At 58.2% G+C, this 22,094-nt stretch overlaps 1 protein-coding gene across 2 annotated transcripts; it reads left to right on the top strand.

Moving 5' to 3' along the window:
* The first annotated feature begins 575 nt into the window (after window positions 1–575).
* On the top strand, window positions 576–19,112 carry MTA2 (metastasis associated 1 family member 2). Of its 2 annotated transcripts, XM_077820950.1 has the most exons (18): window positions 577–757; window positions 3,015–3,082; window positions 3,570–3,663; window positions 5,563–5,680; window positions 5,994–6,057; window positions 6,313–6,430; window positions 6,623–6,725; window positions 6,848–6,947; window positions 7,276–7,464; window positions 7,747–7,821; window positions 7,933–7,991; window positions 8,255–8,352; window positions 8,539–8,678; window positions 9,080–9,308; window positions 9,384–9,473; window positions 17,339–17,457; window positions 17,761–17,909; window positions 18,413–19,112. In XM_077820950.1, exons 1-18 carry the CDS (start codon window positions 730–732, stop codon window positions 18,582–18,584), a joined length of 2,013 nt encoding a protein of 670 aa, XP_077677076.1. In that variant the 5' UTR covers window positions 577–729; the 3' UTR covers window positions 18,585–19,112. The 2 variants fall into 2 exon arrangements, with proteins under 2 accessions (XP_077677075.1, XP_077677076.1); XM_077820949.1 differs by having other exon boundaries at window positions 576–757; window positions 9,080–9,473.
* Window positions 19,113–22,094: the final 2,982 nt, after the last annotated feature.

Genomic DNA, 22,094 nt, shown 5'->3' with positions numbered 1-22,094 from the left:
CCTACATGGCAGGACACTGGAATTAGTGCAATGGTGCCCCACCCCAGAGGTGGCTGCATCTCACCTTTGGATGCAGGATCCCCCTGCAATCAGTGAATTCCTGAGTATAAGGGGTAAATTAGTGACTATTTTGGGCTGCACAGCTGTAAATTTGCATATGTACATGTATGCAAATAACTCTAATGCGGTTGAGGCTGCTGGGAATTGCCCCTTGTTCCAGGGGCAACCTTGCTGCAGAGCCCATCGAAGAGGAAAAGGTTAAAAACCCTGCGCTGGGGTCTCCCTCCGGAAAGGCCCGAGCGGGGAAGCCTCTGTCCGGAAATAGCCGAATGCTGCAGTCTCCGGATTTATCCGAAGGTCTCCGGCCATCAGGACCGGAATCACTGGCCGGAAGGAACGGGTCGCCGGGAGGCTGTCGTCGGCGCTGCCCGAAGCGTCTCCAGGTGTTTCCGGAAAGAGCCGAACATTTCCGGAGAGACCCGATTTCGTCCCGAAGCCGCCTCGGATATTTCCGAGCCTCCCCGATCCTTTCCCGGAGATCCCCGAAGCGTGGCCGGAGGCGCCCGAAGCCGCCTGGCCCCGGCCTTGCGTGAGGAGGAGGAGGCGGCGGCGGCGGCGGCGGCGCGGCGAAGCGGGAGGAGATGAAGAGCGGCCGGGAGCGGGGCTAGCGAGGGCCCGAGCGGAGCCGGACGGAAACCCCCCCCCTTTCCCCCATCGCGCGGCGGGGCCATGGCGGCCAATATGTACCGGGTGGGGGGTGAGTCTGGGGCCGGGGCTGAACTGGAGGGGGCCGGGGGGGGGCTGGGCGGTGAGTGCGGGGAGCCGCGGGGGGCTGAGGGAGCGGGGCGGAGCGGGGCGGTGCTGGGGCGCCCCCAGGAGGGTGGCGCTGCGGGGCAGTGGGTGGGCTGGAGGTGTCAGAGTGGGGGGAAGCGGAGCCGGACGGGGCGGCGTGTCCCCGGCACTAGCGGATTGGGGGGGCTGGGAGGTCCTGGCGGGGGTTATGGACGGTGGGGGGAGGATGCCTACCTAGTGCCCTAGAGGAAGAGGCTGTTCTCCCCCCACATGCTGCGCCCCTGTGTCGCGGAGGGAGCTGACCCATAGGGAACAGGCTGTGTGGGGGGTGGCAAGGAGCGGGTTTGTTATGTGGGGGTTGGGGGGTTGTTATACGGTGGGGGCGCTGTGGGTTAGGGAGGTGGTTTCATCAGGTATGGGGTGTTCACAGCCTCTGGAGGCCATGGGGCAGTTGGGGGGATCAGGTTGGGGGGGAAGTGGATAATGGGGGTAAAGGATGATGGGCTAGTTATGTGGGGGCAGGGGAGTCTGGTGTAGTGAGCTGGTGGCATGGTGTGAAGAAGTTCAGGGACTGTGGGGAAATAGGGCACTTGGGGTTCTGGCTGGTGGGTTGGGCTGGTTATTTGGGGATGAGGTCGGTTGTGGGGGGAGCTGGCAGATTATGGGGTGGAGGGAATCCTTGAGGGGGCAGCAAGTTTGGTTACATGGGGTAAGGGAATTCACCGGGTGTGGGGCCCATAGGGGGTCCAGGGCAGTGAGCTGGTTTATGGAGTACAGGACTTGGTAAACTGTGGGTATGGCTGTTGGGGGAGCAATTGGGGAATGGGGGTCAGTGAGGTGTTTATATGTGGTCAGGAGTTTTTTGGGGTGTACATGGAGCAGTTGACCAAGTGGGGTGTGAGGTGCTTGGAAGAAGAGTCTGGGGGGATCTTGTTGTGGGGAGGCCAGGGGGGCAGGTTATGTGTGGGGCAGTTTGGGGGCGTGGGTTGTGTAGGGTGGGTTTCGAGGGCTGGGTGAGGTGTATGTAGTTTTGGGGCTGTTGGGGGTGGATTATGGGCTATGGGAGGGGGAGGCCTGGTTGGGGGACGTTGTGTGTGGTAGTTTGGGGGTCTGGTTATGGGGGTGGTGTGTGGAGCAGTTGGGGAGTGGGTTGGGAGGTGGGGACAGTTGTGCAACATCTCATTTTAGAGCAGTTGGGGTTGGCTTGTGTGGAATCTGGTTGAGGAGGTCAGGGGGTTGGGGGATCTGATTTAGGGCACTTGCAGGGGCCGGGCTGCCCAGGAGACCTGTTCCCTGGTCCCTGCGTTTGAGCATGTGCTGAGGAGCCTGGGGGCATTGGTGCTGCACTTGAGGAGTGGCACTTTGGGGGAAGGGTCTCTCCTTCCTGATGGCTCTATTTATAATGTCTTCCCCTTGTGCTGACTCTGGGGTGTGTCTCACGAGGGGGGTCTGATCTCACACTGAGATCCTCTTGCTGTTGTACTACTTTGAGGGGTGGGGGTGGGGGGCTGTCTCCTCCTGTCCTTACAGCATTGTGCCTACACCAGTATCTGGCTGCTCCACTGCCTGGGCACTGTGGCTCAGCTACCTCCCGAGCCTGGTAAATGCTGCCCAGGCCTAGCTATTGCTGTTCCAGGCTGGAACCTATCACCAGGCACTGGCAATGCTGCCCTTAGACTGGGCCCTGTCCATGCAGATGTTTGGCAGGGGGTGCTGCCTGGTGCCTGGCTGGGAGTGGCGGGGGGGGGTCTGGGTGCTACAGAGGGTGGGGTAGGAACTTGGCCCCTGCTCTGGGATGCTGCAGCCTAGGCAATGTTGCCCATGTCGGCAAGTGGCTGCGGATGGGAGGAATGTGTTGGTGCCTGCTGCTGTACTGCCTGGTGAGGTGGAGACTGGGAGAGGAACTCCCCCTTTGGGGGCTGCCTCGCTACTGCTGTTTCAGGGCCTGGCTTAGGGTGGGGGCAGGAAACCCCATGGATACACAGGGTGCTTGGCAGGCGAGTATGAAACAGTTGGGGCAGTCTAGGTGAGGCAGCCCCATGGGGGAGGAGATGAATGCCCCATTGGGAGAAGGTGGCACTGGGGTGGAGACTGAAGGTGGTGTGCCCCCATGGGGACGGGTGGCTCGTTTGATGGCTCTGAGCGTTCAGCCTGTCCTTCCTGGGTGCCTGCCTGTTCTCCTGATTTCCCTCTGACGGCTTTGGTCTCAATTCTCTCTGCAGATTATGTCTATTTTGAGAATTCCTCCAGTAACCCCTACCTCGTCCGGCGCATCGAGGAGCTCAACAAGGTCAGCGGCCATGGGACCATACCCAGAGACACCCCCCACCCCATCTCCTGCACACACCCGTTAGGGCCACAGAACCATAGCCAGTACCTGTATGCTCACCCCCACCAGCTGTGCACCTGAGACCCACCCCCTCCACCTCCCTCGGGCTGCAGGACCAGAGCTAGACATCCGTACCCCCTCTCACACCAGAGAGCCACAGCCAGACCCCCTCCCTCACCACCTTCGGGGATTTGCAGCCATACCCTTCTCTACAGGAGGGACCCATTGGCCAGATTGCAAGGTTGCACCTGAGGGCACCGCAGCCTCTCTGAGCCTGCCATTTGTAAGTACAGGAGGGAAATGGGATCACCTGGCGGTTGCCTCGGTGCCCCATCTGGGAGGCTGCACTGAGTGCTGTGTCCAGGGCGTGGGAGTGGTGAGGAGCAACTCCCAGGGGAACAGCAGTGCCAGCTCCTCCCCTCAGGCAGCGTCCTGCTCTCATCCCCAGACAGCCAATGGCAATGTGGAGGCCAAGGTGGTGTGTCTCTTCCGGCGACGGGATATCTCCAGCAGCCTCAACAGCCTGGCTGACAGCAACGCTCGTGAGTGCTGGGGCCCATCCCCATAGCCCTGCTGGCAGGCCCAGGGCCTCTGGGGGTCTTCTGAGGGGGTGAATGGAGTGGGGTAGAAGTCTTGGGGGGTTATTAGCTCTGTCTCAGGCTAGCAGGGGGTGGGTGTATCTTTGGGGATGAAGTAGTAGGGGCATGCATAGGGTTGTTGGGGAGCAGTGGATCTGTCTCAGTTGAGGAGTCTTGGCCTCTGGGATGTGTGTGTGTGGCCTATCGGGGGGCAGTGGGGCATGTGTGGGGTGGGGCTGGTTGGGGGAAGATTATGGCCCCATGCCTATGATGCAGGGCAGACATGCTGCAGATCTGCTGCCGCCTAGAGCTTGTGGGTGAAAGGCCGCGCCGCCTGCCCCTCCCTGGGCAGCTCCCTGCCTGCCTGGCTAGGAGAGCTGCCAGCTCCTTCCCCTCCCCTCCCCTCCCCTCCACCTAGGCTGCAGGCACTGGGAAAGAGTGGCACTAATCCTTGTCATTCGTGGTTTGGGACAGGGAGTGTCTCTGGGGTGATGAGCCCCCCAGCACACAATATAGTCTGGGTCCCACATCCTCCTCCTCCTTGTCTCACGCCTATTCACCCTGCACTGGGCAGTGCCCAAGGGTCTGTGAAGGGTCTTGCAGGTGCCAAGACTTTGACCTTTCTCCCCAAGAGCACTGGTGTCAAACACACAATTAGCAAATGCAACTGTGGAGACAGAGTCTAGGGTGTGTGTGAGTGTGTGTGGGGGTATGTTAGTTCATTTCCCAGCCCAGAGCTGGGGTAGCAGGGGGCTGCAGATTGGGAGTGAGGGGCACCAGCAGAGCTGTGGGGGAGGGGCTGCCATAGCAGAGGACTGTGGGTCTGGAGTGAGAGGTGCCGGGGGTGGAACTTGCCCAGCTCTCCCTAGCGCCTCATGTATGAGGCTGGTGCAACATGGAGGCCATGGGCAGTGCAGGGTTAACAGGCCGTGGGAGCTCTTCCGGTTGGGGCCTGTGCTAGCTGCTCGCCTGGGCTTGGGGTTTCCGGGCCTGTTCAGTGGGGGCCACCCTTGACTCTGCCCCAGTGGGGTGGGTGAGGAGTGGGACTGGGTCCCAGGGGGCTGCCCCCACCCCACAGGGCTTCCTGAACACATGAGCAGGGGTAGAATCAGTGCCGTCCCCCACTGGGCTGCTGCCAAATGCTGGAGACAGTGGGGCTGGGAGAACAATGAGCTTTTTGGCGGTGGTGCAGCTTGGCCACTTCCTGCTGTGGGGAGTGGGGGATGGGCCTCTGAGAATAGGGGGCAGCGTGCTTTGCTGGGGGGAGGGTTCTTGGGGGGGGTGCATTCTGCTCTTGGGCAGCGGGCGGGGGTTAACCTAAGGCCGCGCTGTGTTCCGGGGGTTATGGGGGGGACGGGACACGACACTCTGCTTTTCAGCACGGGAAGGGTTAACCCCAGGCAGGTGCTCTGCTCCAGGGGGAGTTATGGGTGCTCCCGGGCAGGGAGGGGACAGTTAATCCTGGGGGTTGCCCAGTTCTTGGCAGGGTGGTGTGCTGTGAAGCTGTGGAGGTGGTAGGAAGGGGAGGATTCAGCCTGGGGGCTGAATGCGGGGGTAGGGCAGTACTCTCTGCTCCTGGGGGATAGAGTGGGTGATGGGAGCAGCAGGGCTTTGCTCCTGAGACAGTGGTGGGGCTGGGGGCTCTGTGGGAGCTCTCTGTCGGGGGGGAAGTGGTGAGGCTGGGGGCTCTCCGTCGGGGAAGGGGTAGCTGGGGGCTCTGTGGGGGCGCTCTGTCAGGGGACGGTGGTGGGGCTGGGGGCTCTGTGGGAGCTCTCTGTCAGGGGACGGTGGTGGGGCTGGGGGCTCTCTGTCGGGGGGGAGGTGGTGAGGCTGGGAGCCCCTGACCCTCGTGTCCTGCCACAGGCGAGTTTGAGGAGGAGTCGAAGCAGCCGGGGGTGTCCGAGCAGCAGCGGCACCAGCTGAAGCATCGCGAGCTCTTCCTGTCGCGCCAGTTTGAGTCACTGCCAGCCACCCACATACGGTGCGTGGGGGAGCTCTGCTGGGCACAGGGGCTAGGGCTCTTCTGAGGGAGGGGCCTTCCTTGGCCTGGGGGGCCTTATCCTGGATTTTGTGCCTCCCCGTTGCCATCTCCCGACTCTGTGCCCTCTGGGGAAGCCCAGCACCAGGCCCGCTGCACAGGGAGGGGTGTGAGTCCGGAGCAGCAGCTCTTTGGGGCTGGCTCTGTGCTGCTGCTGCTGGGTCCGGCAGGATGTGGGGATCCCTCAGGGCCCCAATCCGGGGCATGGGGAGCCATGGGGCCAGCCTGTGACGTGCCCTATGCTTGGTCCCTGCAGGGGGAAATGCAGCGTCACGCTGCTCAATGAGACTGACATCCTCAGCCAGTACCTGGAGAAGGAGGTGAGGAGCTGGGCCTGTGGAGGGGCTTGGCCTGCATGGGTTGAGGGGCTGTGATCAGCCCCCTGGAACTGGTCAGGGATTGGGGGCAGGGAGGAAGGAGGACTTGCCCCCTGGCCTGGCTGCAGGTGAGAAGGGTTGAAACCAGGGCAGAGCTCTCTCTTGTGAGGGATGGGAAGAGCTGTTTCTGGGTGGGGCAGGGTTGGGGGAGGCCAGTCTGCTGGGGTGCCCTGCCTCACCCCTCTGCCCCTCCCCCAGGATTGCTTCTTCTACTCGCTGGTCTTTGACCCTGTCCAGAAGACGCTTCTGGCCGACCAGGGGGAGATCCGGGTCGGCTGCAAGTACCAAGCTGAGATCCCTGACCGGCTGGCTGAAGGTGATGGGAAAGGGTGTCTCCTGGACTGATCTGTGCCCCTGGGGGAAGTCAGCCTTGCTCTTTGGGGGAGCCGCGACCCGGGGGGGAGGTCCTCAATGCCCTAGGGGAGCTGTGTGCCTTGCCTGCCCCTCTCTCAGGGTGGAGGGGGGAAGAGATGCAGCATCGTCTTTTCTGACTGGCCCCTCCCGACAGGCGAGTCGGACAATCGGAACCAGCAGAAGATGGAGATGAAGGTCTGGGACCCCGACAACCCACTGACTGACCGGCAGATCGACCAATTCTTGGTGGTGGCTCGGTGAGACACCAGCTGGGGAGACGGGGGGCATGGTGCTCAATGGACTGGGGGGGTGGGGGTCTCTTGGTTCAAGTGGGGCCTCCTTGGGCTCTGGGTCGTTGCTAACCTGTGTCCCTCCCCAGGGCCGTCGGGACCTTTGCTCGAGCTCTGGATTGCAGCAGCTCCATCCGGCAGCCCAGTCTGCACATGAGTGCAGCCGCCGCCTCCCGGGATATTACGCTGGTGAGAGGGAGATGGGGGGCAGGGAACAGGCTGTGTGTTGTCTGAGTTCTACAGTCCATTTGTGGGGTGTTCCTATCCCCACTGGCTGCTGGCGGGGCCCCTACAGCCCCAGGTGACTCACTGGATGTTACGGGGGCTTCTGGAGCTGCCTCAACCCTCCTGACTCAAAGCTGGGGGGCTTGGGTTGCCCCCTGCCCAGAGGGTTGAGAGACGTAACCCATGGGGAACATTGCACTCCTCTCATGGGGTGCTGGGGTGGTGGCTCCGGGCCTCGTGTGTCTCCCAGCAGCAAGGAGCAACAGCCTGCTAACAGCCCCCTTCCCTGCAGTTCCACGCCATGGACACGCTGCAGAGGAATGGCTATGACCTGGCCAAGGCCATGTCGACGCTTGTGCCCCAGGGGGGCCCAGTGTTGTGCCGTGACGAGATGGAGGAGTGGTCAGCCTCAGAGGCTATGCTCTTTGAGGAGGCGCTGGAGAAGTACGGCAAGGACTTCAATGACATCCGACAGGACTTTGTGAGTGGGGATGGGGGGAGGGATCCACCTGGGACCAGTTCTAAGTCCCTCCTTTGTGGGGGTTGTAAGAACCTCCCAGGTACCCGCACTGGACTGCTCCATCTTGGGGGGGATATGAACCCAGGAGAGGGGCTGGGAGCCCTGGAGATTGATCCTGCACTGGCTCGGGTGTGCGGGGGGTGCTGTGGCACTGCTGTCTGTCTCCCTCCCACCCCATGCCTCCAGGGGCTGGGTGTGTGGGGCTTTCCTGGTGCTGTCTGACCACCTCTGTGGCCCTTGCAGCTGCCCTGGAAGTCCCTGGCCAGCATCGTGCAGTTCTACTACATGTGGAAAACCACCGACCGCTACATCCAGCAGGTGAGCTAGGCCCAGGAGGTGGGGGGGCTCTGGGGCTGTGCCTTGCTCCTGCTGGAGGCGAGTGATGGGGCCCTGTTTCCTCCCCTGCTTAGGCTGTGTCTCTGTTTGCAGAAAAGGTTGAAGGCAGCTGAAGCTGACAGCAAACTGAAGCAGGTCTACATCCCTACCTAGTAAGTATGGCGGGGGGGGTCACCTCAACTGAGTGTGAGCATGGGGGAGAGGGGGGTCAACCCCTGCCCCCAGTGTGAGCATGTGGAGGAGTTAGGACCGGAGGCTAGGTCTGGGGGAGGGGCTATGTCCCCTTCTAGTCAGGGGCTAGGATAAAAGGGGCCTGTCCCATGTGCTGTGGAGAGCAGGCCACCTGCCCTCCCCCTAGGTGGGGGGGGGGCTGGAGATGGAGTTGGGTGTGACATCATCTCTTTTCCCCTGGCAGCACTAAACCTAACCCCAATCAGATCATCTCGGTGGGCTCCAAGCCTGGCATGAACGGGGCTGGCTTCCAGAAGGGGCTGACCTGCGAGAGCTGCCACAGTGAGTGCTGATGTGGGGCTCCAAGGGGTGGGGGTGTCTGTGCCCAGTCCTGGGGATGGAGGGCCCTGACTGCTGCCATGGATCTTGTCCCAGGAGAGGGGAACGGGTCCCTGGGCCTGCCTGCCAGCGGGTTGCTCAGCTGTGGAGTCCCCTTCCCCTAATGCTGCAGTCTCTCCTCGCCCTCAGCCACCCAGTCAGCACAGTGGTATGCCTGGGGCCCGCCCAACATGCAGTGCCGCCTTTGTGCCTCCTGCTGGATCTACTGGAAGAAATACGGGGGGCTGAAGACCCCGACGCAGCTGGAGGGAGCCGCCCGCAGCGCCACGGTAATGCCTGCTGAGAGGCATGGGCATGGCACCACGGTAACACCTCCCAGGGGCTGGGCATGCAGGGCACTGACAGTGTTGTGGCAATCCCTGCCTGGGGGCATAGGAATGCAGGGAGCTGCATGCAGTGCCTTGGTAATGCCTGCTGGAGTGGATGGGCATCCATGGTTAATGTCTGCATTGGGGGCTGGGTGTGGGGGGCAGAGGTGTTAGGCTACACTGAGGAGGCCCTCATTTCTTGTGGTCCGAGGGGGGTGCATACCCCACAGGGTGAGATCTGGGAACTGCCAGCACTGAGCCTTGGGCTCCTCTGTCTCACCTGTGCTGGGTTGTGTCCCTGCCCCCAGGCTCTCCCAGTGTCCCATACTGGGCCCTGACCCACCTACCCTTCTGTGTCACAGGAGCCGCACTCCAGGGGCCACATGTCAAGGCCTGAAGCCCAGAGCCTTTCTCCCTACACAACCAGCGCCAACCGGGCCAAGCTGCTGGCCAAGAACCGCCAGACCTTCCTGCTGCAGACCACCAAGCTGACTCGCATTGCCCGCCGCATGTGTCGCGACATCCTGCAGCCACGCCGTGCTGCCCGGCGCCCCTATGCCCCTATCAATGCCAACGCCATCAAGGCTGAGTGTACGTGTGCAGGGCTGGGAGGGAGGACATCATGGGCTCCCCCATCTCACACCCGCTCTCTGCTTCCCTCCGTAGGCTCTATCCGGCTACCCAAGGCAGCCAAGACTCCCCTGAAGATTCATCCCCTGGTGCGGCTGCCGCTGGCCACCATCGTCAAGGAGCTGGGTAAGGGTCTTGGGCACAGAGCTCTAGGCACAGCAGGGAGAGCCCAGCTTGGGAGGACTGAGGCTTGCAGCCCCACACCTGCCTGGCTCCCCATGCCCCACACCAGCCCTTTCCCCCTTGGGATGGGGGTAACTCCTCAGACCCCATTGACCGGACAGCACTGCTCTCCACTTGAACAGGGCTGTTGCTCCACTGTCTTTGAGTGCTTGTCTGAGGATCCCACTCTAGGTGCATCTGCATGCCCCTGGCATAAAGGGCAGAGTGGATGCAACCGTCCCTCAGTTCCTCTTGCTGCCCCTGGCAGTGAGATGGAGCCAGGCTGTGGCTGCCTGCTGCGTTCGGCATGTTTCCTAGTGGTAGATAGGTCACGTTAATCCCTTAAATGCTTTTTTCCCTTAGTTTTCTTAGCGATCCCCTCCCCACTCCTCCCAAGTTCCTTATTTTTCTTCGGTGCTTTGTGGATTGAAGGCCCTCAAGCTTTCCATCCTGTGTGTGTTCCCCTTTCCCATGGACATGGCCCTTAACTGTCTGCCTAGGCGAGAGCTGTATCTGATTGGTGCACTCTACTGGTCCTTCTTGTCAACAAGACAATCACGGACACTTGGCTGAAATGCTTCCTTCTGGAGCAGTTGGGGGTGCTTTGAACCCAAAAGAACGGGTATCAGGCTCCACGCAAGACCTTCCACTTCAAGTCCCTGACAGTCAGTGCTGCTGGCAGCTGGGATGCAGCTCCTGAGACCAGTACCGTTGGGGGGAATCTGAAATGGTACCAATGGGCCAGCCACAGCTGCCAAAAGTCAGCTTGGCATCCCTGGCTGTTCCAGTGCTGACGACTGGTTCTATGTCCTCCCCTCTGAGGCAGAATTGCCCAGAACACCAGACCATACATGGCCCCAGGCACCAATCTTCCTTCCCTGAACCAGGAGGTACCGAGAGGCCTAAGAAAAGTCCTTGGCCTTCGGTTCCCTCCCTCTCAGAATCCAGGGGCAAGTGACAAGGAATCGAGTGGTCCAGCACCCGTGTGTGGTACTAAAATGACAGATTTGTCGGCACTGGAACTGTCGGCACCACTGATAGACTCCAACAGTTTCTGGTGTTGGGAGTTGCTACTCCTCTGGTCCCAAGGATGCTACACACAGAACAGTCTTCAACAGCTGTACTGACACACCGGCCAAGAGGTCATGCTGCTGTCACAGGAAATCTCCTCTCCCTCTCCAGACCTCACCACTTCCTCCTGCCCATATACCGGGCTCTGAGAAGGGTTCCTCTCCAGTGAGCACCACTTGTTTCAGAGCGCTGGTCTGTTCTCTGGCACCCACCTCCATGGCAGTGGTCTGACCAGCCCCACTCTTACAGCTCTCCACTGTGGCAGTACTCGGCTCTGCTCTGAAAATCCTCCAGAAGTGGCTCTCCCTCTAGCACACTGGCAAGCAGAGAATGTTCCACTTTCCTGCAGCTTTGACTACAAGGCCTCCTTGAGACACGACCCAGATCCCTTGGCCGTGAGACGCTTGAAGGGTTAGAGATGAGGAAGAACATCCTGCAGAGGAGGGAGAGACAGGTCCTGAAACTGAGGAGCAGTGTCCCCAACCTCTCCTATAGATCCCTCCTTGTCTCACTTGATGCAGCGGTCTCTGCTCTGGATGCCTACAGAGTATTTCAGGAGCAGACTACTCAGACTCTGATGCCCTAGAAACTGAGACCTCAGTGATCCAAGACCCCTCATCCCCCAGACTATTCGACAACTCTGCTCTGGGCAGGATGGTGATGCCAGTTGGGAAGGGCACAGTGGAGCCAGCCACAGATCTCTGGAAGCCCCTGGGTACCATCACCCGAACTTCAAAGCAAACAGAGAAAAGAGAGATCAAGTTCTGCAGAAGGGAGCTGAGAAGTTCTACTCCCTCCTGGTCCCTGGATCCCTGGTGGTCTCGGAAGGAGAGAGACAGACAATGTGGTCCACTGATGTCTACTCTGAAAGACAAAACCCCGGATAGAAAGGTCGACCTCTCTGGGGTAGAAAAGCTTATTCCTCTGCCTTGCCCCACGTACAGATAGCAAAGTACCAAGCACTGTTCTGAGCTGGACTCTAACTTAGGAGAAAGTAGCTCCCTTTATCAGTAGACTTTAAGAGGACAGACAGTATCTAAAGGCAATAACATCTGTCACTGGTGCAAACATCTCTCCAAGCAACTGCTTTGGATATGCAGCTAGATCCATGGCTGTGGCAGTCACCACATGGCTACAAGCACCAAGTGTCCCAAAGGAGTTGCAGAACACCATTTCAGAGCGTCTGTTCAAGAGATATTTAGCCCCTGTACTACGATGCTCTACATTCCCTGGACGGTTCCAGATACCTGTTGCGATCATTGGGCATTTGCACCCCGGCCTCCCGAAGGAAGCCGGAACAGCCATCTTCTTGCAGTGACAGCCTAGGTTTTCTCGTCCACCACTAGCCATCCTAACTTCATTGTCTAGGGAGCAGTTCAACACACAGGTCAAGGGTCACAATCCAGAGCTGCTTTCCCCAACCTTATCTTGGGATGCCCCCTTTATTCACTCTGATGTGGAGTGGAGTAATAACTGACCAAGGGGTACTAATAAGTCCTCTCCCAGGGTACTCCCATTCCAGTCTCTACCCCCTTTCCTATCCCTCTCCAGAGACCCTTCTCATGAAAACCAATTGCAAGTGGCCTCCCTGCTTTGCCTAGGAGCAGGGAAGAGATTTCTACTCCTGATAGTTCTTTATTCCAAGAAAAAAGGGGGTCCACGTCCCATCCTCAACTTGAGAGGACCGAACAGATGCATATGCACCTTCCTGGATGGCAACGCTCAGATCCCTCATCCCTTCGTTACAGGCTCAAGGCTGGTTTGTGGTTCCAGACTTACAGGATGCGCCCTTCCTGTGGGCTAGAGTGATTGTGCTATGGAAGTGCCTCTGACTGACAGTAGGGGGACAACCATTATCACTGCAAAGTGCTGACCTTTGGTCTCTCCAGAGGACCAAGAGTCTTCACAAAGTAGCTGGTGGCGGCCATGCATCTGAAGATACAGAGCATGGATGTCTAGGCAGCCCCAACAGGAAGTCTCCCTAGATTCTGTCCTTGGCCTGTTCAAGAAACTCGACCTTATAGAACTAACTGGAAGGGAATTTACTAGGTCATCTAGTCCAGTCTCCTGCACTCAAGGTAGGACTAAGTAATAACTAGACCATCCCTGACAGGCGTTTGTCTAACCTGCTCTTAAAAACCTCCAATGATGGAGATTCTACAGCCTCCCTAGGCAATTTGTTCCAGTGCTTAACCACCCTGCCAAGCAGTTTTTCCTAATGTCCAACCTAAACCTCCCTTGGTGCAATTTAAGCCCATTGCTTCTTGGCCTATCCTCTGAGGTTAACAAGAACAATTTACCTCCCTCCTCCTTGCAACAACCTTTTATGTACTTGAAAACTGTTATCATGTCCGTCCGTCCCTGTCTTCTCCAGACTAAACAAACCTAATTTTTTCAGTCTTCCCTCATAGGTCATGTTTTCTAGACATTTAATCATTTTTGTTGCTCTTCTCTGGACTTTCTCCAGTTTGTCCACGTTTCCTGAAATGTGGTGCCTAGAACTGGATACAGTATTCCAGCTGAGGCCTTATCAGCATGGAGTAGAGAGGAACAGTTACTTCTCATGTCTTGCTTACAACACTCCTGCTAATACATCCCAGACGGATGTTTTCCTTTTTTGCAATATTACATTGTTGACTCATATTTAGCTTATGATCACCTATGACCCCCCCAGATCCCTTTCTGCAGTACTCCTTCTGAGGCAGTCATTTCCCATTTTGTATGTGTGCAACTGATTGTTCCTTCCTAAGTGGAGTACTTTGTATTTGTACTTATTGAATTTCATCCTACGTACTTCAGAGCAGTTGTCCAGATCATTTTGAATTTCAGTCCTATCGTCGAAAGCACTTGCAACCCCTCCTAGCTTGGTATTGTGTGCAAACTTTATAAGTGTACTCTCTATGCCATTATCTAAATCATTGATGAAGATATTGAACAGAACCGGACCCAGACCTGATCCCTGCAGGACCCCTCTTGATATGCCCTTCCAGCTTGACTGTGAACCACTGATAACTACTCTCTGGGAACTGTTTTCCAACTGGTTATGCACCCACCTTATAGTAGCTCCATTTTAGGTCAGGGGTCGGCAACCTATGGCACACGTGCCAAAGATGGCATGTAAGCCAATTTTTAATGGCACGCTGCTGTCTGCTGGGGACCCCGGCAGACAGCAGTGTGCCATTAAAAATCCGGCCCTGCCCACCGCTCTCTCCTTGCAGGGCAGGCAAACTTCCCCCTCCCCCTGCCTCTTCCCCCAGTGTGCTGGGTTCCTGCCCTTCCTCCCTGCCGCCAATCAGCTGACGGCCCTTGCTATGGAGGGGGAGAAGCGGAGCCGCAGCATGTTCTCTGCTCTGGAGACCTTGGGAAAGGGGGTGGAATCAGTATATCCCCTCCAGCCCCCTGCCGTGAGTCACTCAGGGCAGGGGGCTGGTAGCACCCCCACAACCACAGCCCGCACCCCCACAACCACAGCCCACACCCCCACCCCACCCTGAGCACCATACGGGAGCTCCTGCACGTGCCCCCATTCCCACCTGCACCCCTCAAACCAAATGGGAACCCCCCAGGTAAGTGCTCCACACCCAAACCTCCTGCCCCACCCCTGAGCCCCTCCCTCATTCTAGCTCCTGGTCAGACCCTGCACCCCAACCCCCAGCCTGCTCCTTCACCCCCCAGCCCTGTTCTCAGCACACTCCCACCCTCATCTCAGTGCAGAGAGAGGAAGAGAATGGCTAGAACCAGGGAGAAGGTAGGTATCTACTCTATGTGGACAGGGCCGGGACCCCAGACCGGCAGAGGGCTGAGCGGGGCCGGCAGCCGGGACCCTGGCTGGCAGGAGCTGGCAGACGGAACCCCAGACTGGCAGTGGGCTGAGCCACTCAGTCCACTGCCGGTCTGGGGTTCTGGCTGCCGGCCCCTTGCCAGCTGGGGTCCCAGCCGGAGGCCCCAGTCAGCCCGCTGCTGGCCTAGGTGAACGGAACCCCAGGCCGGCAGCGGGCTGAGCAGGACAGCGATGTAAGATCAACATTTTAATTTAATTTTGAATGAAGCTTCTTAAACATTTTGAAAACCTTGTTTACTTTACATACGACAATAGTTTAGTTATATAATATATAGACTTATAGAGAGAGACCTTCTAAAAAACGTTAACATGTATTACTGGCACGCGAAACCTTAAATTAAAGTGAGTAAATGAAGACTCGACACACCACTTCTGAAAGGTTGCTGACCCCTGATTTAGGTTATATTTCCCTAGTTTGTTCATGAGACGGTCATGCACAACAGTATCAAAAGCCTTACTAAAGTCAAGATATATTGCATCTACCGCTTTCTCACTATCCACAAGGCTTGTTACCCTGTCAAAGAAAACTATTAGGTTGGTTTCACAGGATTTATTCTTGACAAATCCATGCTGATTGTAATTTATCACCTTATTATCTTCTAGGTGTTTGCAAATTGATTGCTTAATTATTTGCTCCATTATCTTTCCGGCTACTGAAGTTATGCTGAGTGGTCTGTAATTCCCCAGGTTGTCCTTATTCCCCTTTTTATAGATTGGTACTATATTTTCCCTCTTCCAGGCCTCTGGAATTTCTCCTGTCTTGATGATGATAAACTCCAGCAAATCATCCCACCCCAGATGGTTTATAGTAGCTCTGATTGACTCCCAGTTCATCAGTGGAGTACCTTCCCGAGGAGAGATTTCCCCAGACAATCATCGGCCATTGCAGGGGCCTCAAGCAGTGGTGCACTTTGCTCCCCCCTAGCCTCTGCCTGTGGCACATACTAGTTTAGTCCCCAGAGGGCTGTAATACTTAGTCTAATCCAGGTTATTGAGCCCAATAGCCTGAGTTAATGGGGTGGGGTTGAGTAGTCTGTGCTATACGGGAGGTATAGAGACTAGATGCTCTCATGGAGGTCCTGGCTTAAACTCTGTGACCTCCCACATCAAATTAAATCAATCAGCCATGGTGAAAACGTGTTCTCAACTCTTAGGCTGCTCTGACATGATGCTGCTAGCCAGGCTTCATCTCCCCCAGCACAGGACTGGCTCAGATTGGTATATTGCCTTACAAGACAGCCATGCACATCATCGTCCCAATTCGTACCATCGTCATTAAACTGGTGGACAGAAGCTCTGCATCTCCATCCTTCCACCAACAAAGACCTCAATCCCAGATACTTCTGGGACAGACTGAGGTGCTCGGATGGACCAACTTCAGATAGGGGAACCATTGTCTCTGGGAGAGATGAGACTGCGTACAAATGTCTCTCTAGTTGCTGGATCTCATTTAAACGTAACCTCTGCCTTCAAGAGCACTACCTGATTGACCTGATATAGTTTCTCAAAACTGTGGCCAGATTCTCCATCCGGACGCAAACATCTAACTACCTGCTTGCGTTGGCTGGCTAAGGGCTGCTGATACAGCCTGTTCATTGCAAGTCTGAGGACTGATTTTACCAAGCCTAAAGCCCTCAACAAGGAGAACCAACTTCTCACAATGGAGAAAACTCTCTCAGTCTGGGAGCTCCATGCAGCCATGGCTCTTTGGAAAGCCCTGGTCACAAGATTAACTGTCGTCTGCATCTGAATCTCTGTGGACTTTAGATCAGTTCGGTAAAGGTCCACCTTGCAACAGCTAGAGCATGCCAGCCCAGTCCAGTCATGTGGTGTATTCTCTCCCCTACTGTTCCTCCAACAGTTAAAAAGCCAAATAAAGGCCTGGAAGGGCTCATGTTCTCTTCAGCATGTTACTGTCAAAGTAGCTCTTCTGGTGGCCATTCCGTCAGCCAAGCAGGTGGGCAAACTCCAAGCCCGCTGGCTGCCCCAATATACAATGTTTCATCCAGATCAGGCGGTGGCAAGACTACTTCCTAAAGTTGTTTTAAGATTCCCACTGAATCCAGAGAGTGAATTTCCCTATTTTCTTTCCTAAATACAATTCCTCTTGGGGCAAAAGAAGCAACTCCACTCGGGAGAGATCTCTAGGGCCCTGATCTCTTACCTAGAAGGACCAGTCTCCCTGCCTTTTTGGTTGCATTAAATGGCACCACTAAGGGACAAGTGGTCTCTTCCCAGAGCCCATCTAAATGGTTTCCCCAGTGGATTCCAGTGTTATCACATGGCAGGCGTTCCTTCTCCCCAGGTATCACAGCTTTTTCAGCCAGAGGTCAGGCTGCCTCCTCTGCACGTTTCAAGAACCCTCCTGTTGGAGTAACCCACTGCCCTGTGCCCACAGCTGTGTCCCAGACTGGCCTTTGAGCCCAGAAGCCAGGTTCAGAAAGGCCATGTTCCAATCATTGTTCAGGGCCACTGATGGCACCTGGGAAGGGGGACTGCTGGCCAGTCACCTAGGATGAGATCCATGCAGGGGCACACACAAGGGAACAGAGGGATGGTCACGGCCATACCGTCCTTCATACCCTTAGGTGTGCAGAGAGGGAACATGGACAGGGGCAGGACACTGGCGTGGCCCCAACAGGCACCGCTGAGCAAATGATTCCCATCTCGCTTGTGGGGCTCAGGCACTTAGAGGGGGATTCCTATGAACACCACCATCCCCAAGCCCCCCAGTTAATGCAAGGAAAGGAATGCCCAAGGGGAGTTTGACGTGCAGCCCTGCAGGAATCCTCATGGGGGTGCAATGGGGCATTGTGGTGGGGGAGGGCTGTGTTTGGTTAATATATTGGGGTGGGGAGGATGGGGGAGGGTGGTGAACTAGGCTGTGGGATCCTCATGGTGCTGTCTGGTTTTCCAGCTGCGCAGGCCCCTCTGAAACCAAAAACGCCACGTGGCACCAAGACGCCCATAAACCGGAATCAAATGAGCCAGAACCGGGGTCTGGCCGGCATCGTGGGCAAGAGGGCGTATGACAGTGTGAGTGCCACACACACATACACACACACACACACACTGTGGGGTGGGGGCAGGGATGGCATGAGTGACCTGGGGGGTCCCCACCCGTGGGTGGGTGCTTGCTGTCAGAACTTCCTGCCTGCGCTCCAGAGCCCCTTCCCAGGGGAGTCGCTGTTCAGGCAACCCCATGGGAGTTAGGTTAGTGGGTCCCAACAGAGGGTGGGGCTCAGCTGATGGCTCTGGTCTGTGATTGGTGTAGGGGTGGGGTCCATGCAGAGGAGGTGGTGAGGCCCAGCTGATGGCTCTGGTCTGTGATTGGTGCAGGTGGCAGGGAGTGGGGTCCCGTTTTCGGCCAATGGCCGGCCCATGACCTCGGGGATGCGGTCGAGTGCCCAGCCAGCTGTCAAGCGTCAGAAGCTGAACCCAGCTGATGCCCCCAACCCTGTTGTCTTCGTGGCCACTAAGGACACCAGGTACCTTGCGGGTGCGGGGCAGAGGGGGCCCCAGGCAATGGGGGGAAGGGGAGCCACTAGGTCACGGAGGACAGGTCCCACTAGGCAATGGGGGAATCATGGCAGATGGGGGGACAGGCAGAGGGGACACTTGGTAATGGGAGGGGATGGGTGGGGCATACCCCAAGACCAACTGGGGGAGAACTGAAGCTCTCAGTTGGATGGGGGGGAAATTGGGGGGTTTAGTCTCACCCCCACTCTAACCCACTAGTTTTTGAATGGGGAAGGGCATTCCATCTCTTCTCTCCCCGCCACCAACCTCCAGGAGGAGGGCAGGGGCTGTGGCCTCATTCTTGCTGTGACTTGTTGCCCCTCACCGAGCTGAGGGCTCTGTGTGCTGCGGCAGCAGGAGCTAGCTGGCTTGTGCCTGTTCAGACCCAGAGCTGCCTGTGGGGGTATTTGGAGGGGCCCTGAGCCCCTGCTTGCAGGCTGTCCCACTCTGACCTGCTGTCTGTCTCCTGCAGGGCCCTGCGCAAGGCTCTCACCCACCTGGAGATGCGCCGAGCTGCCCGTAGGCCCAACCTGCCACTCAAGGTGAAGCCAGCGCTGCCCATACGGCCTGTGGTAGCGCCGCTGGTGCCGGGGCCCCCGGCCCACCCTGCCAGCACCAGTGAACCCATCATCCTGGAGGACTGAGCCTGGCCCCTCTTCCCGAAGCTGCACCTCCCGTCTCCAGAGCCTGTGTGCGTGGCAGGCTGGGCTGCAGCGCCTGGTTCCACATGGCTCCCCCAGCCCCCTGAGGGATCAGCCCAGGGGTATGGGGTGCAGGGGTGTGGCTTCCACTTTTTTTTTAATTTTTTATTTCCACAAACTCCCCCTCCTTCTTCAGGGCTGGGGTGTTTGTGTCAGGATCTTGGGGGTGGGGGGGAGGGGGTTTGAAGTGGGGAGCCAGGGGCTCCATCTGCCCCCTCTCCCCAACTGCAGTTACTTCTTGTCTTTTCTTGTTTCCCTGTGTTGGTTCTGCTGTCTCTGCTCATTTCCCACAAGCCACAGCTCCGCGTCCCCGCTCCCTGAGCCTGTCCCCGCAGCTGGGCCCGGCTCCCCATCCCCCCAGCCGGGCCTGGGTTTTGTACATGATCAGAGAGGAGAATCTGTCTGTTTTTTTAACTCAACCTGTAACCAGTTCTTATAGCAACCAGGAAATAAACCAACGCCTTTTCTTCACCTGCCCGCTGCTGGCGGGGGAGGAGGTGGCTGGGGGCTCACTTGGTTGGGGAGGGACAGGAGATTAATGGAGCCCTCACTTCATGGGGTCTACTGGGAGAAGGGAGGGGACTCCTCATGCTGGGCTGCTGCCTTTGGGCAACCTGGTGCTGGTCACATGACTGCATCTCACCCTAAGGCTGGGCCCTATTGTCCCAACGTGGAGGGGGAAGATAGGTGGCATTGGGACCAACTTCTGGGGGGGAGCAGGGGGTTGGGAAGGAAGCAAAGGGTGATTGGGCCCCACCCTCTGAGGCGCAACTCAACATCAGGCACACTCCAGGGGCAAGGAGCCAGTTTAATGTCCTAGCAGGGGAGGGTTGCCAGGGGGCCATCTATGATGTGTGTGTGGCTACACAAGAGAGTGCCCTCTGTCTTCTCCAGCACTGCCAGAGGGCCAGCTTCCTCCCCTGGGGGTGGCTGGGTTGGGAGAAATGGCTGTAGCAGCTCAGTCAGCTTCCTGCAGGAGCAGGATCCTAGACTCTGCTGCCTGTGAGGACAGGTCTACACAAACAAAACCTCTTGCTGTTTGTCTGTCTCAGGGAAGGTACATGCTTCCCCACCAGACCAAAGGCGGGAGAGGAGGAGGCTGGCTCCAATAGGGCTACGGCCCCTTAGTCCAGCCCAGAGAGCCTTGCCTTTCCACCACCACATACTTCCCCAACATCTATGGGCTGGCTTCCAACCCCTGCATCTCCCCTTCACACGCATGTAGGTCAGGGGCCCAGGGTGCCCCTCAGCTGAAATAGCTGGTGATGAGCTCTTGCCGCAGGCACTGCGACTCCTGGGAGAGGGGCTCAGGGTGGGGAGAAGCCTGGGCAGGTTGCCTGGCACCCAGCTCTACCCCCTCAGGCATGGCAATGCCCCGCCCCACAGCCATATTGTGCAAGACACAGCAAGCCACGAAGATGTGACACACCTTGAGGGGGCTGTATTGGAGCACCCCCCCTGCCCGGTCCAGGCACCGGAACCGGCCCTTTAGTGCCCCCACTGTACGTCCCACCACAGCCTGTGTGGCCATGTGCGCTGTGTTGTATCGCTGCTCAGCTGCTGTCTCTGCTGTCTCCACTGGTGTCAGCAGCCAGGGCTTCAGGGGGTAGGTGCCATCCCCTGTGGAGAACCAGACATGGGTTATGCTCTGCAGGTTGACCCTCTGGCTGTCCCTGTCCTTCCACCCATCCCCATAGCAGGCTCCAGCCTTTAAGATGGGGCCTCTCCCCTCTGTAGGATGCCAGCTCCAATCAGGCTGTGGGCACTGGCAGGCTCAGGAGGGGTGGGGAATGGAATAATGGGGGTCCTTCCCTGTCTTGGGCAGCTTAGAATTTGCAAGTCTCCATGATGCTCCAAGAGGGAGGAAAGGCCTATCAAGACCTAATGTGTCCCTCTCCCCTATGGGGTTCTTCCAGGCAGGGCAGGCTGAGGCAGGTAGCAGAATCTGGTAGGTGGGTGGGCATTCCCTCAGGGCCCCCTGCACCTAGTGGGGAATTCAGGCTAGTGTGGGGGATGCAGGTGCCAGCAGCTGTCATGGAGCCTTCACCACACAACCTGTGTTCGAACCACCCCGGGCAATCTCACCACTGGAGCTTGGCCCGTGGTTCACGGCTGGTGCAGTTAGCCTTGATTTCTTCCCTGGCTGCTAGGTGCAGCCAGGGCTGCTATGATGGGCTAGGGGTGGGATCCAGGTTACTCTGCTGAGATAGGAGTCCTACTTCTGTGGTGGAGAGTGGAGACACTGGGGAGTGGGGACAGCCAAGTAAGGTGCAGCAGGTGCATGAGATTGGCAGATGGGGCAGCCGAGGGAGGGGTCCCTAGGCCATGGCTCACCCAGCAGCCAGCCATTCATGTTCTGGTGCCCCTCAAAGATGCCCCTGAGGCTGGAACAGCTGAGGATGTGGGCATCCGGCACAGAGCCAGGGAACTCGGCCACCACATGGGTTATCATGCCGTGGGCATCGCACACCAGCTGCATGTTCATGGAGTGGAATCGCAATGGGTTGCGGTAGAGGTTCTCGTGATCCGAGGGCGGCTTGAGGGCCACGTGGGTGCAGCCCAGTGTGCCCAGCACATTGGGGAAGCCAGCAATGCGCAGAAACTCCTCTTTGGTGCGGGCCTGCTGCCGAGGCTGGAAGGGGAAGCGGATGTAGGCATTGGCACGGCGGGTCAGGGCGGTCGTGACTTGGGAGACACAGCGGGACATGCTGGCCTGGCTGATGCCAGCCGCGTCGCCCGCCGGCGTCTGAAAGGTGCCCGAGGTGTAGAAGTTGAGGGCAGCCGTCACCTTGACGTAAACAGGGAGAGCATGGCTGCGGCCAGTCGAGGGCTGCAGGTCGCGCTCTAGTGCGTGGCACAGGTCTCGGATCATCTCAGGGTTGAGCTGGTAGCGCCGCATCACCTGCTCCTCTGGCATGTTCAGGAACTGGATCCGGGGCTTGAACACCCGCTCCTGGGGCAGCCGCCGCCGCCGGCGGGCATGGGCACGCTGAGCCAGCAGGTACAGCGCCATGGGGGAGCCGCAGCCACCCGGGGGGAACGGCTCGAGCTGCAGAGAGCAGGCCTGGGGGAGGCTCGACAGGGGCGGCGGGAAGGAAGGGGTCGGGGAGGGATCTCCTCTTGCCCGAGGGGGGAGTGGGAGGGTATTTAGGATTGGGGGCAGGTCCCTACTTGCCCCGACCGGGGGTGGAGGAGGAGCCGGAGGGCGGGGTCTCCACGTGCTCCGGCACCGGGGGTATCTAGATATTAGAGTTCCCCCCCCCACCACCACCCTGCTGGTGGGGAGGCTCCGATCCGAGCCAAAGGGACCCGCCGCCAGCGGCTCACCGCCTCCAGTTCGCCGCGGACCCTGCGCAAGACACGCCCCCCCACTTCCACCAATCAGCGCGCCCCACTCGTGATGATTAATGAGGCGTCAACCCCTACGCCACCAATACGGCATATTCTAATTAG

This window comes from Eretmochelys imbricata, chromosome 7, assembly GCF_965152235.1.
Source record: "Eretmochelys imbricata isolate rEreImb1 chromosome 7, rEreImb1.hap1, whole genome shotgun sequence".
NCBI lineage: Eukaryota > Metazoa > Chordata > Testudines > Cheloniidae > Eretmochelys > Eretmochelys imbricata.
Note: the sequence above shows the minus strand (reverse complement) of the source record. Positions and strands in the feature narration are given on the sequence as shown.

Coding starts and splice junctions, on each gene's coding strand:
- MTA2 (XM_077820949.1), top strand. CDS start 730: ATGGCGGCCAATATGTACCGGGTGGGGG. Junction 758..3,014: donor CAATATGTACCGGGTGGGGG/GTGAGTCTGGGG, acceptor TTCTCTCTGCAG/ATTATGTCTATTTTGAGAAT. Junction 6,431..6,622: donor CCCTGACCGGCTGGCTGAAG/GTGATGGGAAAG, acceptor CCCTCCCGACAG/GCGAGTCGGACAATCGGAAC.